General features: G+C 35.8%; 1 protein-coding gene across 2 annotated transcripts in view; it reads left to right on the top strand.

The window, feature by feature from the left end:
• Positions 1–27,542, top strand: part of NMNAT2 (nicotinamide nucleotide adenylyltransferase 2) — a 230,124-nt gene that overhangs the window by 6,672 nt on the left and 195,910 nt on the right. The window contains exon 2 of one of the 2 annotated variants that reach the window (XM_016430000.2): positions 13,402–13,530. In XM_016430000.2, coding sequence (XP_016285486.1) covers positions 13,446–13,530 — 85 coding nt within the window. In that variant the 5' untranslated portion in view covers positions 13,402–13,445. Of the gene's footprint in view, positions 1–12,839; positions 13,531–27,542 lie in introns of those variants that run through there. The other variant, XM_001366550.4, reaches the window with a different exon arrangement.

Raw genomic sequence — 27,542 nt, 5'->3', positions numbered from 1 at the left:
GTCTCAGTGCAAAGTAGGGAAGTAATTAAATGGATTTGATGGCTTCTCAGTTGGAGCTCATCGTCTTACCAAAGCAATACCAATGATTTGCAACAGAATAAAGACATTAAATTAATATTTGAAAGGAGGATAGTAAAGTATAACTTAGAGTTAAAAATATAGGATTCATTTGGAGATAAAGGAAAACATATTTTTGGTAATATTTAGGCCAGAGTGAAGCTGAGCAATGTGACAACATCCAAAAGCATATTTGAGTTCCTTTGATGATGTATAAGGCATGGGGCTAGAAGGTACTGAGGGTGAAGGAAGCTGTTCTTTCTTATTCAATTGAGAAGGCTTTGTAAAACAAGTAGGATTTCAGGAATTCAATTCAACAGGCTTTAAAGAATCGGACTGAGACTGCTTGTTGAGCTAGGAATAGTTGGTTTTAGAAAGTAGTTTGAGTAGACCTAGGGGGTTTGTTTGAGACAAGAAAAGGGAGAAAAATGGGCTGAGTGAAGGTGAGAGAGGTGAGATGGTCTAGGGTTCTGAGGCTACCTAAGTTAGGAGGCTTTGATTTGTGGGTTCAACGTCACAGACAAGGTTATGTGACACAATGGAAAAGAATGTGAGCTTTGGATCCAAATTACTTGGGTTGCAATATTTATTATATTTTTCTTTCTGAATAAACTTCAGCAAATCACTTAATCTTGCTAAAACTCAGTTTCCTCATATGTGAAATGAAGGGGTTAGAATAGGTCATCTCTAAATACCTTCCAACTCTAAGTCTATGATTCTCTGTTGTAAAGATTAAAATTTAGGGAATATGGGGAGACTGAGGCAGGTAGAAATTAGTTTCTCTCTGCAAGAAGTATTATATTTTTAGAGGTTTATTAAAGGTTAAAGATTAAAGAATATACAAGTAAGAAACATGTGCCTAGGCCAGAGGCCTAGACAAAATAACCTCACATCACGCAAGAGACCGTCTGCACCAAAACGGAAGTCCAAAAAGAGCCAAGAGACCCTCAAAAGCCTTTGAATCAGCTTAAATACCTCCTCGATCTCAGCCCAGGTGAGATTACAAGGCATTCTGGGGAAGTGGAGCAAAGGCTCGTGGGGATTGTAGTCCTGTATTCGAGTCTATTTTTTACACTGTACTACTTTATATAATAAAGAGTAAATAAGGAAATTAAAAATCCTTCAAGAATTGATATAGACCAAAAATTATAAATAGCTATCAAAAAGCTTTAGGGTAATTTATAGATGATAAGCACATGGTACATTAGATATGTTAGGGCACACGCCCTTGTTGATGCCAAGGAACTTTGTCATGCCTTTCCCTAGCACATCCATCCTTTAATAGCTCTATCAGACACAATTAAATTCAATAGGTATTTATTTTCTGCGACATGAAAGATACATGAGACATATAGCTTGTATGTCTACAGTTGTTTGAATGTTGTTCCCCCTCATTATATTGTGAACTCCCCATGAGTAGGGATTATCTTTTGCCTTTCTTTATATATTCCCAGCATTTAGCATAGTGCCTGGTACATAATAGGTACTTAATAGATATTTGTTCATTAATTTGCAGGACAGAATTAAAGCAGTTCCTGGCCTCAAGGAACTTACACTTTCTTGGGGGCAGAGAAAGAAACCACTTATACATTTGGAAGATTAGGGGAGACTTCATAGAAGAAGTGGTTCCAGAGGTGGTCCTCAAAGGAAATTAATAATTCTAAGATAGGGTGCAGCTGAGTAGCTCAGTGGATTGAGAGCCAGGCCCAGAGATGGGAGGTCCTAGGTTCAAATCTGACCTCAGACACTTCCCAGCTGTGTGACCCTGGGCAAGTCACTTGACCCCCATTGCCTAGCCCATGTTAAACGTATTATATTTTTATGAGGTTTATTAGAGATTAAGAAATAAAGAAAATACAAAATAAGAAAGCACACGCAACCTACATTTTGCCAGCTAGGTAGAGAGCCGCCTGTCCCTAGAAGCGGAAGGAGAGAGAGAGAGAGGGAGAGAGGGAGAGGGAGAGAGAGAGAGAGAGAGAGAGAGAGAGAGAGAGAGAGAGAGAGAGAGAGAGAGAGAGAGAGAGAGAGAGAGGGAGACACCCCAAATAGGAGGGGAGTCAGCTTAAATACAATTTCTGTTCTCAGCCCAGGTGAGGACCTCACCTGGGATTATGGGGAACTCTGGGAGATACCAAGGACATCTGGGAATTGAAGTCTGAGGTTCAAATCTCCATTTTTAAATTTCTCCATTTGATCCTATTGGGAAAATTTTTCCCCAAAAGGATTATGAAAACAATCAACTTAAAGATTACAATAATTTGAGGATAAGAAGAAAAAAGAAAGAACATCACCAATAATTGCTAGATACATTGACAAAAAGCCAGTTAGGGGGCAATCCCCTTTGGAATGAAAGTATAGATACAAATAAATGTTCAATCAACCACACCCAAAGTTCATTCTTGATCTTCTCTTGCAGCTTGTGGTCTGGAGGCATCTTCATGGTGTCTTCTCCAAATAGTTCAGTTTCTGGATTCTGAGAGGTAGCATATTTCTTAACCTAAAATTCTTCTAAAAATAATTTAAACTTTGCAATTTAAAATAACAATATTTTTACATTTCCCCATGAAGAGGGTGATTGAAAAACACAGGATCACTTAGGGATGCATGGCTGAGTTATGAGGTATATGAATCAATTGACAAGAGAAATTAAAAAGACATCAGAAAAATCCAAATTAAAAAAAGAAAATTTCTGGATGAAAATATAGACTATCAAAGTCTTATGTGTAAAAATTCTAAGTAAAAGGAAAAGTAAATCTGTAACAGATCCTTTAATCAAGGCCCAATTAAAATGATCTAAGCAATGATTCATTTACCCAGTCAATAGCCAGGACTACAGAAAGTTGCCATACTATGAAAGACAGAAAAGGGACTAGATTATAGAAGCCAAGTAGGAGCCAAGTTTGGGATACTCATCTGTAAGTATTTTCAGAGAGAGTGTGGATACAAGGAAGACCTATGTCTTAATGTATGTTAAGCATAGCAACCTTGAGTCTTCACATTAGTTTCAAGTCCTTTGTATTGGCTTAGAAGTGCATCAATCCATTCTGGATTGGTTTATCTTTGGCCCTATGCAATGGCTCTTTTGCATATCTTGTCCTGGAATGAGACAGAATCATTAGGCAAAGTCCCATAATTTAAAAAAAAAACAATTAGTGGCATCATTTTTATAGTCTCAAGCTTTGTATTTTAAACTTATATTACTGCTAAATCAAAAAGTTAAAGAAAATTCTTAATACTGACATGTGCCTGTTCCTAGAAGCAGAAGCCAAGAGAGAGACCCAAAGTAGGTGGAGAGTCAGCTTAAAATACAATTTCTGTTCTCTGCCCAGGTGAGGATCTCACCTGGGATTATGGGGAACTCTGGGAGCTACCAAGGACTTCTGGGAATTGAAGTCCAGGTTTCAAATTTCCATTTTTACACCCTTACCAGTCAAGATGGAAGGTAAGAGTTTTAAAAAAAATTCTAAGACACAGAGACATCCTCCAGTTGATAAATGGGTAAAAAGTAAGAACACAGTTTTCGGGTGAAGAAATCAACATCATATGTAGGTATAAGAAAAAATTCTCTGAATCATTACCGAATTGGGAAATGTAAACCAAAACAATTCTGAGGCATCATCTCACAACCATCAGATTGGTTAAAATGGCAAAATAACAAATGTTGGAGGGGATATGGAGAACTGGACACTAATATACTATTGATAAAATTGTGAACTAATCCAACCATTTTTAGAGCAATTTGGAATCATGTCCAGAGAACTATAAAACTGTGTATATTCTTAGACCTAGCAATATTATTGCTGGGTCTATTTCCCAAGGAGATGAGGGGAGAAGAAAAAGAGTCTCAATGTTCCAAAATATTTATAGCAGCTCTCTTTGTGGTGACAAAGAACTGAAAATGAAAGGAATGATCATCAGTTGGGGAATGGCTAGGCAAATTGTGAGATATGATTTTGATGGAATACTACTGTGCCATAAGAAACCATAAGCAGATTTATTTTTATTTAAATTTGGGAAAAACTACATGAGATAATGAAGAGTAAAATGAATAGAACCAAAAGAATATTATATACAGCTACAGATTTAATATTTGAAGAATAACTTGTGAATGTTCATTTCCAGAGAAAGAACTAAAAAATGGAAATATAAAAGACATAATCTATGTATACATGCCTGTTTGCTGGATGATGTCTTCTAAAGTGTGGGGAGTGTGAGATTTAAAATAGTGAAGCCCATAAACTGTAGTGAGTTAAAATGGTGGAAGATATAAATTGTGATAGATATAAGGGAGGGTGAGTAAATTTGACCACAGAAAATATGTTTCACTACAGTGTCTTGGTTTTTTTAATCAAATATAAGGTGGTCACCAGGGAAATATTCCCAATTATTCAAATACCCAAGTCAACTGGGTTTTATAGAGATTTTTAATTAATAATATAATGAGGAATTAGAGAAAGAGAGAGAGAGTAAGAAAGGAATAAGTATGAAGGGCCTTAAGCCAATATGGCCTAGACCTGAGTCTTAAGAGAGAAATCAGTCAGTTTTTTAACACTCACCACAAGGTCTGACTAAACAAGGATTCTAGTAACACCAGGCCAGTTCCATCTCAGCTGACTTCATCAGAGAGCCTTCCAGCCAGATACTGTTCCAAAGGGCCTCTCTCCAGAGCCTCCAGAGGGACAGAGTCCCCTTAGAGGAGCTCCAGCAAGACCTCCTTAGAGATTGTCCTCCAAAAGCTTTCCTTCTCCAGAGCCTCTCTCAAGAGATTCTTCCCAAGCGATCCTCATCAGAGATCCTCCAAAAGGATTTCTCCAAAAGGATATATCTTCAAGAGATTCTGCTTTTTCTTATATAGGGATTTTTCTCCCATGTCACCTCCCCTAAGTCCCTACATCTACCAATCACTGTAGACGCCTTCCAAAGGACTGCCCATCTGAATTCCTGCTAAGTCGACAAATCTCCTCAGTAAGTCTGAACCAGTGAAAACACAGCTGAGTCAACTAATCTCATTAAGACAAAACTTGCCCAACCCTTTTAGGTACCTAGCATCTCACTGTATCAATTCTAAAAATAGGCCTGGCTCAAAGAACTCCTTGCCCCACCATAACCATGGGTCCAAGTACTTTCATTGTTTAGCAAGGAGTTTTTTTCCCCCTAAAGCAGTCTTAAGTACAGTTGGAGTAGAGGTCCTCCCATTTCTGATCCTGGCGAGTTCTCACATCAAAATGGGGAATGTTTCTCAGTAGGGAATTTGTTTCAATTAAGAATTCCCTGATGGGGAAATTTCTAACATTCACAAGTCTGAGAGATTTCAAGATTTACAGGAGGCAAGGGAGAGGCTGAGATATCTGAGGATAACTTCTATTAATAAAGTTTTTAGAAAATTTCTAAAGGCAGCAATGAGGAAGGTGTAGAGTTTAGGCATGGGGTGCTGATTGAGTATAGGCATGGAGAAAGGAAATAGAATATTGAAAATGAGGAACTGGGAATGGGCAACTTTGGTTGACATACAGAATATACAGATGGGAATAATATGAAATCATCCTAGAAAATCCTAGGATGGAGTCATATTAGATGCCAGGCTGAGTGAGGCATTTGTACTTTATTATAGAAGCAACGGGAAGAGCACAAAACAGTTTACTTGTCAGACCTATGGACAAGCGAAGAATTAATAATCAACAAACATGAGGAGTACATTATAAGATAACTTGTGACTACATTAAATTGAAAAGGTTTTGTACAAACAAAACCAATACAACCAAGATTAGAAGGGAAACAAAAAACTGAGCAAATTTTTTATAGCAAGCATCTCTTACAAAGGCTTCATTTTGCATATGTAGAGAAACTAAATCAAATTGATAAGAATGCAAGTCATTCCCAATTGATAAATGGTCAAAGGATATGAACAAGCCATTCTCAAATGAAGAAGTTAAAACTATCTTTAGCCATATTAAAAAATGCTTCAAATCATTCCAAATTAAAACAACTCTCAAGTAGTACCTTATACCTAACAGGAAAGCTAATATAAAAAAAAAAGGAAAAAGACAAATTTTGCAGAGGATGTGGAAAAGTTGGGACAGTAATATACTATTGGGGGAGCCATGAACTGATAATTCTGGGGAACAATTTGAAACCATGCCCAAAGGACAATAAAACTGTATACATCCTTTGACCTAGAGATACCACTACTAGGTCCAAATCCCAAAGAGATCAAAGATAGAAGAGAAGGATCTAACAAAAATATAGCAGCTCTTTTTGTTGTGGCAAAGAATTGGAAACTGAAAGGATGCCCATCAATTGAGGAGTGACTAAACGGGTTGTGGTATATGGTACTATTGTGCCATAAGAACTGACAAATGGGATGATCACAAAAATAAACACCAAAAAAATTTTATTTGAAGTGATGAAAAGTGAAGTAGACAGAACCAGGATAATGTTGTACACAGTAACAGCAATAATGTACAAAGATCAGTTGTGAATGACAACTATTTTCAGAAATGCAAGGATCTAAGACAATTCTGAGGGACTAGAAAAAAAAGCTATCCATCACCATAGAAGGAACTAAAGAAGTCTGAATGCATGTTGAAGCAAACCATTTTCCACTTTATTTCTTTCATGAGTTTTTTTCTTGTATAAGCAATATGTGCCTTCTTTTATAACATGATGAACATGGAAATATGTATTTCATGAGAGCACATGTATAACCTATATTATATTACCTACCATCTTGGGAAGGGGGAAGGGAGGGAAGAAATGAGAGAATATGGATGAAAAATGTTAGAAATGCTTATTTTAAATTGTATCTACAATTGGAAAAATATAATAAAAATTGGAACTCTTTTAAAAAAAAGAAGCAATAGGATGCCTTTGAAGATTTTTGAGCAGGAAAATTAATTGAAATGATCAGGAAGAACTAAAGACAAGTCCAAACATATCCCTTTTTTCTTGCCCTCCAGAAGCACTTAGTAAGGTAAACTCTTGGGCACTGAGCAAGGTTAGTACTTTTCTAGTTAGTATTAAGGTTCATGACAATTCTATATCAGATAATTTCCTAAAAACCTCAGCCTAAAATTTTGGGTTCATCTTCAACTAGTGTTAAGATGCAAAAACCTCCCTTCATCCTACCTGCTTTTGGCATATTCACCTGTTATCTTTCTTACTAAGTCAATTACTCTCATTGCATTCAATTAAGAACACAGGGCCCATATTTGAAGAAATAATTCTCTTAGGTGAAACCTGGATTTTTAAATCCTTTCCCATCTTTTTCTCCCTTTTATTTTTTTACATGGCTACTTATACAATCTCACCAGAACTATTCACTTAAAGCAGCCTTCATTCCAGAAAAAGACTGAATTTTGTTGTTGTTGAGAATGAAACCAGCAGGTTCTTTGATGGAAATATTTGTCATGCTGCTTCTCTCTCCTTTGAATGCAGTTTAATTGTGCTAGTAGAGGCAGAGGAAAGAAGTAGGAAGGTGCTTATATTCTCTGACTATAAATCTGAACTATTGGATTTCCAGGGTAAAATTAACTTACTTGAAGTGTAAGATATTAAAAGAATTTGTTCAGGTTTTATAAGGTACAAAAAGGGTTTGTACTACAGTTCTGATGACCTATATTTTAAAAGTTCTTTCCCTCTAAAAAAAATTAACTTATTGAGAATTTTTGACTGTCTCATATCAGGAGTGTGAGTAAAGAAGTAAAGGCTAGAGAGAGATTAGGATGGGGTTGACTCAGATAAATGAAATCCATGGATAATCTATAAAATCTCATTTCAGTCAATAGTTTCAACCTCCTCCTCCTTACACTATCCTTTTTTTTTTTTGTATATATAATTATAGGACAAAATAACTAGTATTATGTTCTATATAATACAAGCCTTTAATAAATGTTTCTTGGATTGATTTTCCCCTTTACCTTGTTCATCTTGCTATAAATGATAATATAGTCCTTATCTTCAAAATAGCAATTCGTTACCCTTTACCTCTGAAGGAAATTGTTTAGATAAATTATAAAGTATCCATTAAGTACTTGGAATTCTTTGGAGAAATTATTTTTTAAGGATGTGGAAAGTGACTTCTTGCTAAAAATACTGATAGTGTGCATATTATCTTTCATTTTGACCATCCAGAAGTATTGCCATCATTCCCATTAAGAGATAATAATTTAAAGAGGAAGAAAAAAATCCTCTTTGCATTTTTAATGGAGAACTTATCAGTGTGAGTTAGATCATGAGACTTGACACTTAGGGGATCTGGGTTTTTTTTTCTCAAGGTATCATATATTCCAAAGGGAATAAATAGATGGAGATGAGTTGCTAGTCATTTTAGATTTAGCTATGATTATTAAAATGATTAGCTAATCATTTAGATAAAGGTATAAAGAGATGTGAAGAAAGCAAGGAAGAAATGATTGTACATCTACAGAGAACTCCAGAAAAACTCAAGGATTTCTTTGCAAAGCAACATCTGTTTTCACAGAATGCTGTTAATATCAACATAAAATAAAATAAATATTCAACATCTGACTGAGCTAGGGTACCACATATGGGCCTTTTGAGTTTCTCATGAGAGGCTCCCCAGCATCACCTTATATTCTGGTTTCATCAGAAAGGATTGTTTCTTCTTGATTGCCCATCTGTGATGAAATGGATAATTGATCTTAAACAGAAAAATGAGGACACAGTGAGCATATAAAGACAGTGAATTATAACTATAGCTAGCATTTCTATGGCAATCTAAGAGTTGCAAAGCACTTTATATGTTCTCCTTTGTTCTCACAACAGCCCTATGAGATGGGTACTATTATTATTCCCATTTTAAAGACAAGGAAATTGAAACTCAGTGTCTTATCCAATGCCACAGAGTTAGTAAGTGTCTGAAGCAAGATTTGAATTCATATTTTCCTGATTCTAGGTCCAATGCTCTACTCACTGTACTACCGAGCTGTTTAGCTACCAGTTTAAATAAGATCATAGATTTAGACCTGGAAGAGATCTTAGAGCAGGGGTTTCAGTATAATTGTTTTTGTTGTTGTTTTGTAATCCTATACATTTTATTTTAAGCATTTTAAAATATTGTTTGGAGAAGGGATCTATCTATCCATGGGTTTCACCAGACTGAAAAAGGGGACTCTGACATACAAAAGAGTTAATAACTTCTGTCTTAGAGGTTCATCTCCCTCATATTATAGATGAATAAACTGAGACACAAAAGGTTAAATGATTCTCCCAAGTTCACTCAGGTTGTAGAGGGCAGATATGGATTTCTAAAATCTGATATTTTAATTTCAAGTCCACTGAACCACACACATAAATGCTGTCCCATTAAACCAGGTTCAGCATAGATGGCTTTCTTGATACTTTGAAATCCATTTATAATGCCTGACATTTATTTACTTCTTTGAGTGTTGCAAAGCACTGTCCTCATAGCAAATTTTCATGGTAACGTAACACAAATATCATCTAAATATCATTTTATTTTATTTTGATATTTTATTTTCTCAATTCCATGTAATAAATTTCAATATACATTTTTCTGACATTATATGATCCAAATATTATTTTAGAGCTGAGGAAACTGAGGCTTGAAATATTTTTTGAAATATATCAGGAAAAGGAAACAGGGGCTGATTTAGTCTATCACATTTACTTTATTATGGTGGAAATGAACTTTTGAACAATAGGATTTTGAATTGACAGAAACCTTAGAGATCATCTAATACAACCTCTCTATTTACAGATGAGGAACTTTGATACCCAGAGAGATTAAAATTTATCTAAGGTCATATGGGAGTAAGTAGTAGAGCTGCAATTTGAACCCAAGTCATCTGATTCCCTATCTAATCCTTCTGTCCCTCTCATTAGCTTCTTTTCTTTTCCTTTTTTAATGCAACACTTCAATTTTCCCAATTACTAGTAAAAACAAATTCTAACATTAGCTTTCTAAAATTTTGAGTTTCAAAGTCTCTCTCCTTCCCTCCTTTCCCCTCTTCATAAGACAGTAAACAATTGATATAGGTTATACATGTGTGATTATGAAAAATATATTTCCACATTGGTCATGCTGTGAAGATGACTTTATTAGCTTTTGTTCTTTTCTTTTAACCCTTACCTTCTCTCTTGGTCTTAATTCTAAGACAAAGAGGCAAGGGCCAGGAAATCGGGGGTTAACTTGCCCAGTGTCACAAAGCTAGGATATGTCTGATACCATAATTGAACCCAGGTGCTCCTGACTCCAGGATTGGCACTCCAACCACTGAGTCACCTAGCTGTCCCTGTAGTGAGGGAAGTTACAAAGTGCAAAGAAGCTACAAAGAAATTGATTGACAACCCTCAAGCCTCATAATTCTTCAAGAGCTGGCTGGGTAAGGGTTCCAAGCTGTTGAAGGGACAGGTTTCCAACTGTCTGTCTGGAGAAGAAGGTCAAACCTGGAGAGTGTGAATCTGAACTCTCCCTGGACAACCTCATCTTGTAAGCTGTCTGCCTTAAATTAAGATCAAAAGGATTGAGAAGATTCCCATACATTCTGATGGATAGAGTGATTTGGAGGAGCCTTTCTTTCTCTTTCCTGGAACATCTGAGGACTCAACAGCTGGATTCCTGCTACCTAAGCCACCAAGGACTCTGTGTGTGAAATTCTGGTTTCCCTGTTGTACTTATCCTTAGAAATATTTAGTTGAGTTAGTTAGACAGGTTAATCTTAGGATATTAACTATAGTGGGTTAAATACCTTGGGGCAAATAGTCAGATGCAAACCCTTTCCCTTTTTCCTTCCCCATCATCCCTTTCTTTGTTAATAAACTCATTTATTTAAGTGTGATTTTCCCCTTTGTATAAACCTTTCCCCCTTTCCTAAATTACCTGTAACATCCCTCATTAACTTCTTTCAACAAAAAAGTAATCATTAAGCAACCTGGAATCTGAGTTCTTATACTAAGTAACATTACTTGAGTTAAAATAGGCACTGACTATATGTAGATACATTATAGAAGGGGGATGATTTACATTTCTTTAGCTAATAACCTTAACACAAGATTGAAGCTATGTTCTTGTTGGCAGACCTATTGCTTTATGTGAAACTCTTACTATTTCTTTTCCCTTGAATACATGGAAACTATAAATTCCTTGCTCAAAGCCATGAGCTTCTACTATTCATTCTGCAGAGGAGCTAGGCAGTAGTTGACTGGAAGTATCCTGAACAAATTGGTCAATAGAAAGAAATAAACAACTAAAAGGTTCATAATAAACAAGAACATGAGAGGTAGCCTGAAGGTGTTTGCATGAATTTGATAGGATGACAGAAGATGGGCACATCAGAATTCTAATAAAAATTAATTCATTCAATTAATTTCCCTTTCAATTTAACATTTATTAAACTGACAATTTAAAGAAGGACCTACCTGATTGAAAATATTGTTGCTTTGGGAGATAAAGGGGGAGTCATTGCCCAAGAAGAGGAAGTTCTATACTAGTTTGCTAATGCTAATTGCCATTGGATGTAGTTTTTCTTACTACATTGGCTAGGGACCCATGAAAAACTGTAGAACTTGAGACATTTTCAATTAAGTATTTGTTGAGCACTTACTTTATGCAATGGTTTGGGGTTTTTTTTTTAATTAAGACAAGATTCAGTCAAATAATGTCTAATCATTTAAAAAATTATATTATACCTGGTTTATACCATGCTTCTTTTTTCCCCCTAATATAACAATGAGATAAGTTAAAACCATTCTAGTAATTTTCCATTAAAAAGATCTAACAAGTCTTTCCTTACATAAACTCAAAGAAGTACCCCAAATCTTCTTATCATTTACTCTAATTCTTATAATACCATATATTACATATGTTGTCTTGATCAGTTTACTCAAGGAAGGAAGCTAGCATTTCTTAAGCATCTACAATGTGCCAGGTTCTGTGCTAAGTGCTTTGAAGAAACTAACTCTTATACTCAAAACAACCCCTGGGGACAGGTGCTATTCTAATCTCTGTTTTACAGTTGAGGAAATTCAGGCAGGCAAAGATTAAGTGACCCAGAATTACACAGCTAGTAATTGTCTAGGGATGGATTTATATGTTCTATCCATTGTACCACCTAGCTGCCTCAGATAGCTATCCTCATTGGTGTTGGTTTGACATTGTTTGAACTGGGCTAAATGGAATGAAGTGAAAAAAAAATTTATATAGCTCCTACTATGTACCAGGTACTATGCTAAGTCTTAGTACCCAAGTACCTTAGTACAATGATCCCACAAGACAGGTCCTATTATGTCACTCCTAGACTTTTTGTCTAAGAAATTTTCTATCCCAGGAAATGAAAGCATTTTTATTTTGGTTCTCATTGTGAAGAATCAGTGTCTTCTCTAGCCCTCACCTCCCCACCCCCATCACTGGAAAAACTTTGGTTTCTGGTGATGGAGTAGGTTTCCAGGCAACCCAGTGTACTGGAAAGAACCTTGACCATGGAGTCAGAAAATCCAATCTAGGCTCAAGCATTTTTTAATTCCCTTGATAAGTTTTTTAGGCTTATCTCAAATGAAAAGGAGATCTCATAATAATTGTAACAAACATCACAGGATTGTTTTTGAGGAAATTGCCTTTTTAACTCTAAGTTGCTATCAAAATGTGGGTTGTTATTAATTCAGACTTGGCAACATTCTCTGGACTGATAGCAAAACTTCAACCCATAACAAGGAACAGTATATTGTTGGGAAAGGAATCTTGTCCCATCCCCACCTTTCCCAACCCTCCAATCCCCTAGCAACCACTAGGTCATTGGTACAGCTTCTGAGGTTTAAGCGGCAGAGCCTTAAAGAGGAACTCACTATTGTTGACAGGAGAGGCAAGCAATAGATATGGATGCTGTACAATTGTTTAGAATCATCAGTGAGAAGGAAAAGAGAGGAATCAAGAAAGAGAGTTATCTGTAATATGAACAATAATATAATAGTATTTGAAATACAATAAAGAAGATTCTTGAATTAACATCTTTTTGTGCTATAACTGGCAGAGAAATCAGGGATGTGAAGAACAATTTAGGGATTGGGGATGAAATCAAACAGATGCAGGTAGCAAATAAAATTCCTTAACGCTGGTGTTCACAGGATTCTTGCCCTACTTCGTGTCTAGTAGAATAATCCTTAAGGAACAAAATAACAAGAGAAAGGAAAGAGTCAGGAAGGGGAAAGGTAGGGGAGAGAGAGAGAGGATAACAGTTCAACTTCGGATCTTCCCGGTGCAGTAAGCGTTAAGGGGAGGAGGGGAATGACGCGGTTTGCGTCTGGAGCAGCTCCTTGGAGTCCACAGCATCCACAGCCTGAGCCTCGCCTTCCTTTCTCCCTCTGCAGACACAGAGAGACACAAAAGCCAGTGCTAGAGACCCAGAAGCATCATGACGGAAACCACCAAGACCCACGTTATCCTTTTGGCTTGTGGCAGCTTCAATCCCATTACCAAGGGGCACATTCAGATGTTCGGTGAGTCTTCCTGCCTCCCCCACCCCTCGCCAACGGTTTTCTCTTCTCCCCACACCTGTGTTTCCAAAGCTATTGAATTTTTTGGCGTGTATTCCATTTGGGTGGGCGCCACTGGCTGCCCTGCTTCTCGGGAGAAAGACACATTTATCTATCGCAGGCCACATGGATGGATACGAAGGTCGCCTTTCACAGGCTTGAACAGCATCTGCTTGGTCTCAGCTCCGTGTAAATGAGTGGGTGGCGGGGGATGGGAGAAGTAAGGTTGGGGGAAAGATGGTTAGTTCTGGACTCGTAAATTCAAGTGAAATGGTTCCATGGCAAGTTGGTTTGACTACTTGGTTCTGGGTGCTCAGGATGGCGTAGGTGTGGGACGTAGGGAAGGAAAGGGTGGGGATGGGAAGGGGGGAGGTTTGTTTAGGATGTACGAAGAGAGTGAAAGAGTTAAATAATGTATTTGCACCAGGGACTAGCGGACACACACACACACACACACGCAGGCATGCACAAGCACCACAGCTGTTCAGGTTATCTAGATAGGGACATCAATCTATTTGGGGGTCGGTAAAAGGTGGGAGCCAAACTGATGGAAAGAGAAAGACTAAGACATCTAAATAGCAGCTGATTTGTTTGGGATTATTGGAGACGGGAGGTGGGAGATGGTGAGTCCTTCACTGATCCAGGTTTGGATCCCGATACCAACTGCATTGGAAGGGGAGGGCTGGGAGTTGTCGAAAGTGGACAGCTCCTCGGAGCTGGTGTTAATGGGATCTGTGGAGACAATTGCGTCAGTGAAAAGGGGATATAAGATATAGTTTTGGAGTGGAGTTTTTTTTAATGTTATTTATTTTTACTTGAAAGGTTGTGTGTGTGTGTGTGCGTGTGCGTGTGCGTGTGCGTGTGTGTGTGTGTGAGAGAGACAGAGAGAGAGAGAGAGAGAGAGAGAGATGGCCCATGGCTGTTTGAGATCTGGTATCAGTGGGAAAGAGATGTGTCAGTAGGGGGTCTTGATTCATCAGCCGTAGATGGTAGGCGATTTCTCTGGGCTCCTATAGGACCTGTGCAGACCACGGAAATGTGTGTGTGTGTTTAGGCCCTAAGGGGGTGTCCTAGTGATCTAGTACTGGAAAGAAGTCAAGGAGAGGAGTAGTGAGAGACTAGTGTTCTCCAAGGACTGTAAGAGACTGGGGAAAGGGTTTTAAAAAAGAAGCAGGAGAGATGAGGACTTGAGGCCACTGACCCGGCTGGGTTGGGAGGAATATAGTCGCTATCCAGAGGCTTGGGTGCTGAAATGCTAGGAGAGACGCAATATCTGGTCCAGGCTATTACACACGTGTTCACCACGGAAATCGGGTGGGGAGCAGTTTGATACGGTCGGGTGTGTATGTGTGTGTGTTTAAGGGTCCTTTTCAAAGATATACGTGATACCAATAAATACCTAGAATATGAAAATACTGCTTTGTAGAAAAGGCAAAGTACTGATTCTGCCCAACAGTATTCATTTAAAACAGAGAAGAGCGTTGGACAGAATGGTTAGGAAATAATAAATGAAAAAAAAAAAATCCAAAGCAAGTTTCAGTAGCGCAGAGACCAAGAAAAGGTATTTGTTGTTGAGTATATTATACAAGCTCTCTCATTTTAAGTGCTTTATTAGGAAGCAATTGCAGAAACACCTGAAAAGCAGAATACTTCAGCAACAGGCTTTGGTGCAATCATGAGGAGTTATATATTAGCAAACAGTGTAACTAGCAAGATAATAGGATGCCAAGTACAAGAGAATAGCCTGAACTTATTTTCCTGTGTCCCTTAATTTTCTGTGAAGAAAATACCATTTTTTAGAGCCAAATGGTGGATAATATTTTTGCTATTGTGCATCTGACAAGCTTGTGAGTTTTTTGTTTTTTGTTTGGAGAATGTGACAAGTGGATGAATGGATTAAGGTATATTTACAGGAAGGTGATTTTTTTTTTTGCCTCAGTTAAATGCTAGGTAGGGGCAAAACATCTGTACTGACACTATAACCAGGAAAGGAAGAACTATTTAACCCTCTATGAGTTTATACTATAAACTCAGAACATATTTTTACCACACTCTACAATGACTTTCTGTACCTCTACTATTACTTTTGTCTGCAACTACTCCCACAAAAGTTGATCATGGGGTATAAGGACACCCATAACAAAACACTCACTCATTCACACACACACACACACACACACACACACACACACACACACGGCTGTCTTTAGATGTACCTTAATTATATAAATACTTCAATTATATAAGTTGATCTAGTCCTGGACAGTATTCCAGTATTTGTCTGTAAATATGGATCATTATGGCTTAAAAAATAGTAATATACTTAAATTACAGGACTGCTGTAAGTTCTGTTTATAAACTTCCATTTTATGAGTCCTTAGAGTTCTCATGCTAAATTATCTATCTGCATGTGTGTGTGTGTATGCACACACATATACACACATCTCTATGGAAGAGCATATATATGAAATATAGAGGACATGCTGATGACAATACTCACATTAATGAGACTGCATATCTATTGAAATAATGAAGAAATAAATATATATATTTACACATATCTACATAAATTATATGTAGGAATTTATAGTATAAGCTCATAAATGTGTATATATATTAGGTTTTTCAAGTGAATTTTAGTGAAGTTTTCTTCCTTCATTTTTTCCTGGTACATTCTTCATCTCTCTTCTCTGACTTTGCTTACCTCCTTTATCCATTCTGTTTTGATGAATTTCATTCTTCTCTCTTGGCTAAGTAGAATGTGATTCTTTTTGGAATTTATTGGTGTCAGAATTCCTTTGTAAGACAGAAGGTTTCTCCTTTCAGGGAAAGAGAGCACTCTGGATGACTTGCTCTGACTTCTTGCTTGGATGACTATATGCCAAATCCAAGGTAAAAAAAATCAAGGATTCTGTTATGGGGCTGCAGCACACTGGTCAGGGGATCAGGTTGCAGAAATGAAGGACTTTTGTATAGGGGATACTGAGCAGCTGTTCACCTCGAGAGGACAGTAAAGAAGACTTGTAGGGTAGGCAGATCTAGTTAGGTCCAAAAATATGAACTTGTGAGATGAAATTTAAATGAACAGTACTGAACTAGTTTGTCAATGGAAGATTTCAGTATTATTTGGTGCACTTTAGGTCACTCTTTTAGGTGCTTTGAAGAGATACATGAAAAAAGATTAGATAGTAACTATGGTGATATTAAGGCATGTCTACATAATAAAGGAAACAGGACAAATATATATGCAAAGAAAAGAAAAAGTACTTTAAGTAAACATAAAGAAGGTTGTGGGATCTGGTGCAAATATTTAATAGGACAGAGATCTATTTTGCTAAACCCAATGGCAGTGTACTTATTGACTGACCTTGAGAACACATTATTCTACACACTGTTTGTTCTTTCCTTCATTTGAGTTTACTCTAAACAGAATAGAATGATGTTGCATATCAATTAAGTGAGATTCTTAAACATGAATTTGCTTAAGAGCCTTTCTCATTCCTAGGGAAACTGGTGTTTGCTTTACGAAGCTGTTCATGTTCCATTCTAGCACATAGAATGGATTTAAAATTTTGTTTTCTAAAATTATAAAAACAATATGTGTATTAAGATGTTTCCCCAACAAAGCTGCATGAAGTTTATACCTACAGAAAACAGATCCTCCCCAAAGGAATATGTTTAGGGCTTAGTAGGAGCTTGATAAATGTTTATTGAATGAATGACTTTCAAATGAAATAACTTTCATTACATTCTTCTTGTTTTTATTTCTAGCTATTCTTGTAGGCCCTAACAGGAGATAAAAAAGAAGTGGCATTCAGAAATAGACTATCTAAGCTTATGTTACTTTCTGTTTCTGTTTAGCACTTAAATCATTCTTTATGTTTTTCATAGGATTTAGAATGATTTTTATAGGTTGTTCCTTCAATGTTAAGAAAAATATTGGTGGTGAAGATTTTGTTTTGTTTTTGACAAAGGAGCAGAGTTTGGAATTAGGGGCATAGAGCTGTATTTATATGGAGTAACTTACTTAAAAAGTGAAAAACATTATTTGATGCCTATAAACACATAACAACCAAGAATTTTATAGGGTCATATGTATGTTCTGGTGGAAAGAACCTTCAATACATTGAGAATGTTGAATTTCATGATCTCACTTATATTAGTTCAAATGAATCCCATGGTCTATTCATTATGGAGCCTGGAGGTACTTAAATTGAATTATTTAGTGGTTAGTCAAAGTACTATATTGGATAAGCCAACAGTCTTAGTAAGAGTACTATATTAGTGTAAATGAATATTCTTTTTGTATTTGTACTGCTATACCTATCAGTCAGTTATAGCCACTGGATGAAGTTGCAAGCCTAATAGAATCCTTGGGTGTTGGGGTGATGGGGAGAATTGAAGTTAAGAGGACAAAAAGAAGGATTGGTTAATTGGGTTTAACTTTGGGAAGATGGTAGAGGTAGAGGATTTGGTCAAGATTGAAATATTTTGGATGCTTTAGTGATAACCAAATTATCAATTTCACATTTCTCTCTCTCCTGACTTTTCCCTATACTTCAAAAAAAATTTAAAAATTTTAATTAAAAAAGTTGAATTAGTTGTTTTAAATATAGACCAAAATTTATATTAATTCTCATGGATAACAATTAATAGAACTAGACACACTTTGGGAAATTGGAAACAGAGTACCAGTTACTTAAGTCCCACATGCAGTACTGAAATTTATGGTTAAAGAAGCTTGAATAGTTGTGTGTGTGTGTGTGTGTGTGTGCATGTGCACATGTGTGTGTGCCAGATGCTAAGGAGAAAAAGAAATCCTGAAGTATGCAATTTCTTAAATTCTCTAACAACAAACTTACTCATTAATTTATTTGATACTAATAACAATCCCTTGAGATGAGACATGTAGATGAATTAATTTATCCAAAGTCATAAGGAATCACTTTTAAGACTGTATTTTATTCTATCAAATCAAATACTTTTTGAGAGTGAATAAATAATAAGCCTAATGGAATTCCATATTTTCTGTCTACTTTTCCAGTTCTGTGAATGTAAAGATTTTGCATAACATAGAAATGTAATTTAGAAAAGCTTGCTTGATGTCTTCTAATAGCTTCTTTTATCAAAGATGTCCTTGATTTATGTGTAGATTAAAGGTGTCAAATATGTAGGTAAAATTTAATGGGAAATATTTAACAAAATAAATAAAATACATCAGGACACTGATAATGTTCATAGGTTTTCTAAAAGTCTATATATGGTCCACAGAGATCCTTACACTAAGTTTAATGGCTGCCATTTCTAACTAAATTTAATACCAGTGGTGTAGATCATTACAAAGATTTTGTAGAGATGAGAAAATAGACATATAGATCAGTTACTGATGCCTTTCTGATGTCCTTTTTTTTTTTTGATTTGGAGATCAGCAATGATTTTTTCCAAACAGTTGGTATTGATTCTTCTTGAGAACAAGGGTCAATTTCTCAGTGCCGTCAGAATTGTGTTGCTTCAAACATGGACCACTCTGTTGTGGTCTGGTTTTTGTTGTTGTTGTTTTCTTTAGTGTCATTTCTACTTTCTCATTCAGTACCTCTGGGATTGATTCTAAATGTGGTATCTCTACTCTCACTGATGGAAAAAAAATAGAGAAACATTGACAATCTCTTCCTCTATTAATGCAGGAGCATACATTTCTCTGGAAGAAATCCTAGAGATCTTGTTCAATTATCCTACCTTATAGATGATGTAAATTAGGCTCAGACAATTTAAGTGACTTGCACAAATTTGCATGGGGGAGTAAGAAACTGAGGTAGGATTTCAACTAAGGTTCTTTTTTTAAAAAATTATATATTCTAGTTATATTCTTTTTTTAAATAACCCTAACCTTCCATCTTAGAATCAATATTATGTATTGGTTCCAAGGCAGAAGAGTGGTAAGGTCTAGGCAATGGGGTTAAGTGACTTGCCCAGGGTCACACAGTCAGAAAGTCTTTCAGGACAGATTTGAACCAGAGACCTCCCATCTCTGGGTTTGGCTCTCAATCCACTGAGCCACCCCAACTGCCCCCTTTAGTTTATATTCTACAATGCTCTTTGAATGAATTGGCTTATTTGGGTCTCATGACAAACTTTATACAACTTCATTTTCCCCTCCATTGCTTTTCACTCTTATATTAGCTGATGTAGCTCATATTTTCCATCACTCTCCTCTATAAAATTTCACAAATGAATTATATTTTTAAACTAGTATTACCTTTGAGTGCTATATTTCTATCAAGGATCATGAGATCATAGAATTAGAATTGAAAAATCTTTGAGGACATCTAGTTTGACCCTATTCATTTTATAGATGAAGATAATGAGATCCAATATGATGCAATAAACGTGTATCAAGTAATTGTTATTTAATCTGGCACTATGCTAAGTGCTAAAGATACAAATAAGAAAAATGAGCTTAAAACTTAATGGGGGAGCAGCAATTAGATGCATCAATGGACTGAGAGCCAGACCTAGTTATGAGAGGTCCTGGGTTCAAATCTGGCCTCAGATACTTCCTGGGTATGTAACCCTGGGCAAGTCTTAACTCTTAACACTTAACCCCCATTGCCTAGCCCTTAACACTCTTCTGTCTTAGAATTGATGCTAAGGGAGAAGACAAGGATTAAAAAAAAAAAAGATAGAGTCAAATTCAGGTCCCCTAATTCAAAATCCAATGTTATTTTCTAACTGAAGTGATTTCTAGGCTTTTTTATCCTTCTTAATTTGATGATTTATAGCAGGAAATAGAGTGAAAGCATGTGTCAATATTTGTTCATTTATCCATTTCTTTTCTTTCTTTTTTTTTTAAAGCCATAAAGCTTTTTAATCATCATCAGATTGGAACTGTTTTCATTGTAGATCATATATTCTTATCATCTTTGCCATTATAATCTGGTGTTGACTAATAGATCTGAAAAAACTCATATCAGTTATTTTTAGTTATTTTCTATGTGTCAGTTTCTTTTTTTTTTAACATGTGATATTATGTATTGATGTCCTTTGGCTTCTGAGGCTCTTTTTGAAGAAGTATGAAGTGATGATTTTGTCTATAAGTTTTTAGTCTCTTTTATTTCTTGACCCTGAATTATATTTTCTAGCATGGTTTAAATTTTTAAAAAATCCTTACCTTCTGTTTTAGAATTAATACACTGTATTGGTTCCAAGGCAGAAGGGAGGTAAGGGCTAAGCAATGGGGGTCAAGTGACTTGCCCAGGGTTATATAGCTAGGTAGTATCTGAGGACAGATTTGAACCCAGGACCTCTCATCTCTAGGCTTGGCTTTCAATCCCCTTAGCCACCTTGTTACCCCTTCTATCATAGTTTTTACCATCCTCCCCTATACCTAGATTTTCATTAAAGTCACTGTATGAAGCTATTTCATGCATTGTTGTTAAAGTCTATATTGATTGAACTCAGAGGATCTTCATATGATAATAGATTCACAGATATGGAGCTGAAAGGGAATTTATTTTACCTCTTACCAAGTCTTACACAGAATTACACTACCTCTTCCTTCTATGAAACATATTACAGTGCATACGCTTCAATTATTTTCATAATGTTCCATTTGTTTATGCTTATCATGAGCATTGGAAGGCGAGATAGCCATGTATCTCATAAGATGCTGTTTTTTCTTCTTGTCTTTTGGCAACACACTAGATTAAATTCTGTGTATATATATAATATATAATAATAATAATAAAAATTATTATTAATTAATTAAAATAAACTAAATTTATTTGCCTTTCCTTGAAGAACTTGCGAGCTGTCTTCCAATTTAGCTGTAACTTTCTTGTATTTTTTTGGTTTGTTTTATAATTAGAATATAAAAAATCAGTGTAGTTAAATTCCATCTATGACTTTTGAGATCTTGTCTAATGGCCAAGACTTTGAGTACTAATGATTATGTTGATGTTTACAGATCATCTAAAGACTATGGTATTCTTAGCATTCTCCTTCTTTTTCCACTATTATGGCACAATGGGGAAGACGAGATCATTTTTTATTTTTGTTTCATGAGTTGCTGTAGGTAAGGATTTTTCATCTAGTGGCCAACCTAATTAAGTTCAGATCTTTTATCAATAATCCATCCAGTTCTCAGATATGATTGGTGGTCCAACTATTCTTAAAGACTTTCTAGCATAGGAGAACCTTTACGTACTTATGCTCTGCTGACAGCCTTTCAAAACTTAGCATTACCTCCATGGCATGGTGAGTAGGACTTTTATGAAAAGGAAAAGGGGAGTTTTAAATTTTATTTTCCTTTGTGGCTTAGAATGTAAGACAAAAACACTTTTGTAATACATTCCCCAAATATGGAGATGCTGCAGAGTATGTTAGAAACAATAGTAACCTTGAAATCACTGAGGCTTGGGTTCCAGTTCTTCTGCTACTTTATAACCAGTCTTTCAATTCCACATCCCTAAAATAAGGATGTTAGACTAGATAAGAGATTCTTAAACTTTTTCATTTTATGTACCCTTAGAGAAATCTAGTGAAGTATATATAACCCTTCTCTGGATAATGTTATTATTATTATTTTTTTAACCTTTGCCTTCTGACTTAGAATCAGTACTAGGTATTGGTTTCAAGGCAGAAGAGTGATAAGGCAATTAGAGTCAAATGTTTGAGGAAGTCAGGAAGTGTCTGAGGCCAAATTTGAATCCAGGACTTCCCATCTCTAGGCCTGGCTCTCTATCCACTGAGCCACCTAGCTACCTCAATAATGTTTTTCAAATGCATAAAATAAAATGCATAGGATTGCAAAGGGAGTAATAATAGTGAAATTGCTGATATATATTTTAAAATAATTTAATGGTGCCCAAATTAAGAACCAAAGGATGAAATGATACATACCATCTTTTAAAATTCCAACTTTCTTTGAGAATATTGATAATCTCCAGTATTAGTTTCTTGTTTTTAAGATAATTTGACAGAGGATTGACATTTTGTTTAGTAGGCTTAAAAAAAATACACTTAAAATTGTAGGTTAACACTTTATCTGTAGAACAACTTACTTGGATTAAAGAATGAAGAAGCAATTTGACCCATCCAGACATGATTTGCTTTTCCTTATTTGCAGCACATTGTTCTACTGACTAAAAAGCTCTCCAATTCTCTATTCATGCTTCCTCTTTTATCTCCTCCTCCAGAAAAATGGAATTATGTTTTCTAACCAAAAAATGATGCTAAAGGAATACTTTACCTAAACCAAGAAGCCCCTTGAAGACTAGAGCATCTGAAAGGAAATTGTTGCAATTAAAGCTCTCGGCAGGATCCAGTTGGATTATTCTGAGTTTAAATGTCCAAGAAAGGCATGGAAATCTCAATTGACTTTATAGAAATTAGGCCATATAATAAAGAGGAAGATTTTACACTCTTTTAGTAAAAATGTAGAGGAGGCCTAAAGTTGTAACAAAGAAAATCTTGCATCTTGGCAAAATGATGCTGCTGACAAAACTCTAGAAGCATTTCTAGTAGCTACCCCTCACTGTGGTAGCAGCTAGTAAACTCTAATGGATAGGTTGGGTTCTCAGACCTCTGGCTATGATCTATTTCCTGTGATAGAAATAGCACAAATGGTGCATGTTAATTGGTGGTAGTCTCCAAACACAAGGCTATCTCTCCTTAGGATACCAGAGTGACTGTCATAAAAAATGAAAAACCTGGTCTGTATATCATTTGGTTTGTTCATAGAAATCATTCTGACTAATTTGTGTCATCCTTCATTTACATGTTCCATTTTTCCACTGATTTTTTAAAGCATTATGATTCTCGTTAAAAGCAAAATCCTCCTCTTTTTAAAATCGCTCCCAAATCAAATAGCAGAACAAAACCAAGACAATGGTGTGGAGGTCTAAATAGCTTTGCAAGGAAAGATTCCTCCCACCCCTCAATTTTCTTTCTCCTTCCCACATTTCATTTTAACTGTTCAGATACTTAATGCTTAAGCCTCTGGGTTTGGAACTATCAGATTCAAGAGGATTATGAACTCACTGGAAGATAGTTTGGATTACTGCTTATTAGGACATTTTTTTAAAAGTATACTAATCTTAGAATGCTATTTCTACAGAAATCTACAAAACCCAATGGGAAAAACGAACAGTTTGACTTATGGAGATGAACTAAAAAGCATTACCTGTCAACACTTGAGTCTAGGATTCTCCATCTCAGTGACATTCTCTGATATTGAAGGGGAAATGCTAGAGACAAAAGGAAAACATTTTATATTGCTTTATGGGTTGGGGCTGCCAGGGGCTTGTAGAGCAATCTATGAATGTCTATACAAATGAAAGAGAAGTTTATGTGTGTGAGATAGGAATGGGGTCTTAAGACACACACACACACACACACACACACACACACACACACACACCTACTACAGTCTAAATACTATAATCTTTATACCTCTTTGAGCCACTAGTACAGTGTCTTGCATTGGTTAGATGTTCAATAAATATTTGATGATTATATTAAATACACGCATGCAGTCAATGCTTTTAGTTGTTTTCCTTTTTTGTTTTTAAAGCATTTTAGTTTGTCATGAATTGGTAACAAAAATGATAAGGAAAAAGAAAATAGGACAAATCCTATTATAAACATCACAATAATAAAATTCTTGTAGAACACAATTCCCAATGATCCACTAATTACAAATAATATTTATTACAACAAAATTCCAGAACCACAAAAGAAGTCACCAAATCCCTTAGATGTTATTGTAATTGAATTTGATCAATAGAATGTTCATTCATTGTTATAAAGAGGATGTGGCTTTATTATCTGGTTATCTTTAATATCCATTAAATGGCAGTAAGGTGAGGCAGCAAATAATGTCCTAGTCCTAGAGTCAGAAGGACCTGAATTTGGACTCTCCTGAAGGACTTATAGGAAAGAATGCTAACTACATTGAGAGAAAGAACTATGGGAGTAGAAATAAAAAAGTGAAATGACATCACTTATCACATGTATTTATGGGTGTGTGATTTGGGGTTTAGGCTTTAAAAGATCACTTTATAGTAAAAATGAATAATATGGAAATAGGTATCAAGTGATAACATTTGTACAATTGTGGAATTGCTTGTCAGCTCTGGAAGAGGAGAAGAAAATGAATCATGTAAACATGGGAAAATATTTAAAAGTTTAAAATTAAAAAAAGGGGAAAGACCTGAATTTGAATGAGAGTTTCCTAGCTGGGCAAGTCAATTAACTGTTTGCCTCCATTTCCTCAACTATATAATAGAAGTAATCATAGTACTTCCCTCCCAGATGGCTGTGAGGATCAGATGAGATATTTGTCAAACCCTTAATCCAATGCAATAGATGCTCTATAAATGCTTATTCCATTTCCCCTTTAAGATCGTAGAGGCTAAGTAAGATTCATTCATCACAGCTATACTGGTGGTCTGTAGCTTCTAAAGTGTTGTGATAGATCCTGAGGACTACAGAGATCAATGATACAGTCTCTGCCCTCGAGGAGTTAATCTAATAACAGTAACAGGACATGGATACAGATACATGGAAATGTAGTACACGATTCACCGATGCTGGAGGGCTTCCAGTTATTGTCATTGGATTGGTTTAAATTCATCTGAGTGATCTTACAGATGAGTTTAAAAAAAATACTTCTATCCTATTATTATTTTCACCAGCTTGCAAAATATGGGATACTATGTGCTTTTGTCAAGGCCATGCTTCCAACTGCCTTCTTTAGTCACCTTTTCTTGCCCTCCCAGATATCTAACAGCTTCCTATAGCATTCTCGAAGTTTTCCTAGAATTGAAAAATCACTAAAGAAACCAGCAGCAGAGAAATCATATGAGAGCAGACTTCCTTTTATTACAGCTTAAGACTATTTTCATAGATCCACTAAATTCACTGACCACTTTTTTGAGACCTTGGACATTTGGGAATATCCTAAAATATGTGGGTCTGCGCAGGTATGTACATGCATGTGTGTGTACATGCTTGTGTTTCTTTGAATTTCAAAAAGGTAACTTTTTTTTTGCAAGCCCAGTCAAAATTCCACTCTTAATCATATTCTTTTTTCCATCTTGCAGCATTTTTTTTTATTTTTCAAAGTATTTTAACATTGAATATTTTATTTGGTCCTTAGAATAGAGTTAGGCAGTATAGAAATTATTGTCTATATTATACAAATAAGGAAACTGGGGCTCAGAGAGGTGAACTGACTTCCTCAAACTCATAGAGCTAGTTTATAATGGAAGGAGATAGGGGGCTAGATCCTGTAACTTCTTGGTCTTTCTGCTACTCTGTATTGCCTAAGTATTTTTGGCTCTTCTCTATTTCAATTAAATTTAACAAGCATTATATTATTTTGGGTTCACAATGTCAAAAATTAAATAGTTCTTGCCTTTCAGAAGCCTATATTTATGGGTGGGGGGAGAGATTAGGAATACAACATGTACAGTAAACACAGGAAAGGAAAAGAAAGGAAGGAGAAAGTGCTAATAACTCAAGATATCATCAAGGAAGTCTTCATGGAAGAGGTGACATCTTAGCTGAATCTGGAAGAAAGATGATTTGGAGAGGTAACAATGTGAAAGGAGTACATTCCAGGTTTGAAAGACAGCTTACATAGACTGGTTTGGGATTGAGTAATGGGCACCCTTTGAAAAGTCCATTTAATGATATAAAAACATAGCAATGTAAAGATGGCCATATTTTTAGATCCATGATTTATATCTGGTCCAATAGCCTGTCTTGGACAGGAGTTCTAAGAAAAGGTTTATGAGTAGCAGAGTTATCCCTCATAATATGGAAAATTAGGTATGTGGCTGGAATCAATTGGGACACAAAGATGACAAATGATTAAAATAGACAATGTTAGAATGACTAAAGAAAAATAGGCAGAATAATGTATAGTTCATGAAGCTGCAAATTAGTACAACCATTTTACATAGCAATTTGGAATTATGCAAATAAAGTGATGAAAAGGTCCATATTCTTTAACCCAGAGATTCCACTGCTAGGCATGTACATCATGGGGATGATTGATGAAAGGAAAGTCCCCACCTCAGATACAACATGTTTATAGTAACAATTTTTTTGTTGATAGCAAAGAATTAGAATCAAGGTTAATGCTTATTGATTGGGGAATGACTAAATAAACAGTGGTAGGTGAATGTAATGTGTTGTATGAAATGATGACTACACAAAGAAGCATGGAAAGATTTACACAAACTGATGCAAAGTGAAATAAGAGAGCCAAGAAAGAAATTTACATAATGGCTGCAATAGTGTAAATGGAAAGAACAAGAACCATAAATCAACAAAAAATCAATGTTGAGAAAAGATCATGAACAAATCTGGCCTAGAAGAAGAGAGATGAGACGATATCTCTCCTGTCCTAACTTTATCCATTTGTTCTATTACAGAGGTGGGAAGTTTATAGATGCAGAACATTCTATATATTGTCAGATTCTTAGTTTTTTTAATCTGTTGGTTAGTTTTATTAATTTTTCTTTTCTTTTTCATTCTTTTTTCTCTTCCTCTTTTTTTTTAAACCCTTACCAATGTAATGACTCCAAAGCAGAAGAGTGGTGAGGGCTAGGCAATGGGGGTTAAGTGACTTGCCCAGGGTCACACAGCTGGGAAGTGTCTGGGGCTAGATTTGAACCTAGGACCTCCTGTCTCTAGGCCTGACTCTCAATCCCTGAGCCACCCAGCTGCCCCCTTTCTCTTCCTCTTTTAAAGAAAATTCTTTGCTATAAGAGGAAATTGAAGTAATGTAAAATCAGAACATATAAAAATTTATTTTAAAAAACAGTCAACTAGAGATCAGTATATTTGCCAACATTATGGGCTATTGTTTGTATTTATTATGCTGTATTTATAGACTGGGAATAACGAATACCTTAAGTTTATTTCTTGAAGTTCAACATAATAATTCCTTTTTTGGTCTTGAACATAGC

The sequence above is a fragment of the Monodelphis domestica genome, chromosome 2 (assembly GCF_027887165.1).
Source record: "Monodelphis domestica isolate mMonDom1 chromosome 2, mMonDom1.pri, whole genome shotgun sequence".
NCBI lineage: Eukaryota > Metazoa > Chordata > Mammalia > Didelphimorphia > Didelphidae > Monodelphis > Monodelphis domestica.
The sequence above is the reverse complement of the archived record's forward strand: the minus strand, read 5'-3'. Positions and strand labels throughout refer to the sequence as shown.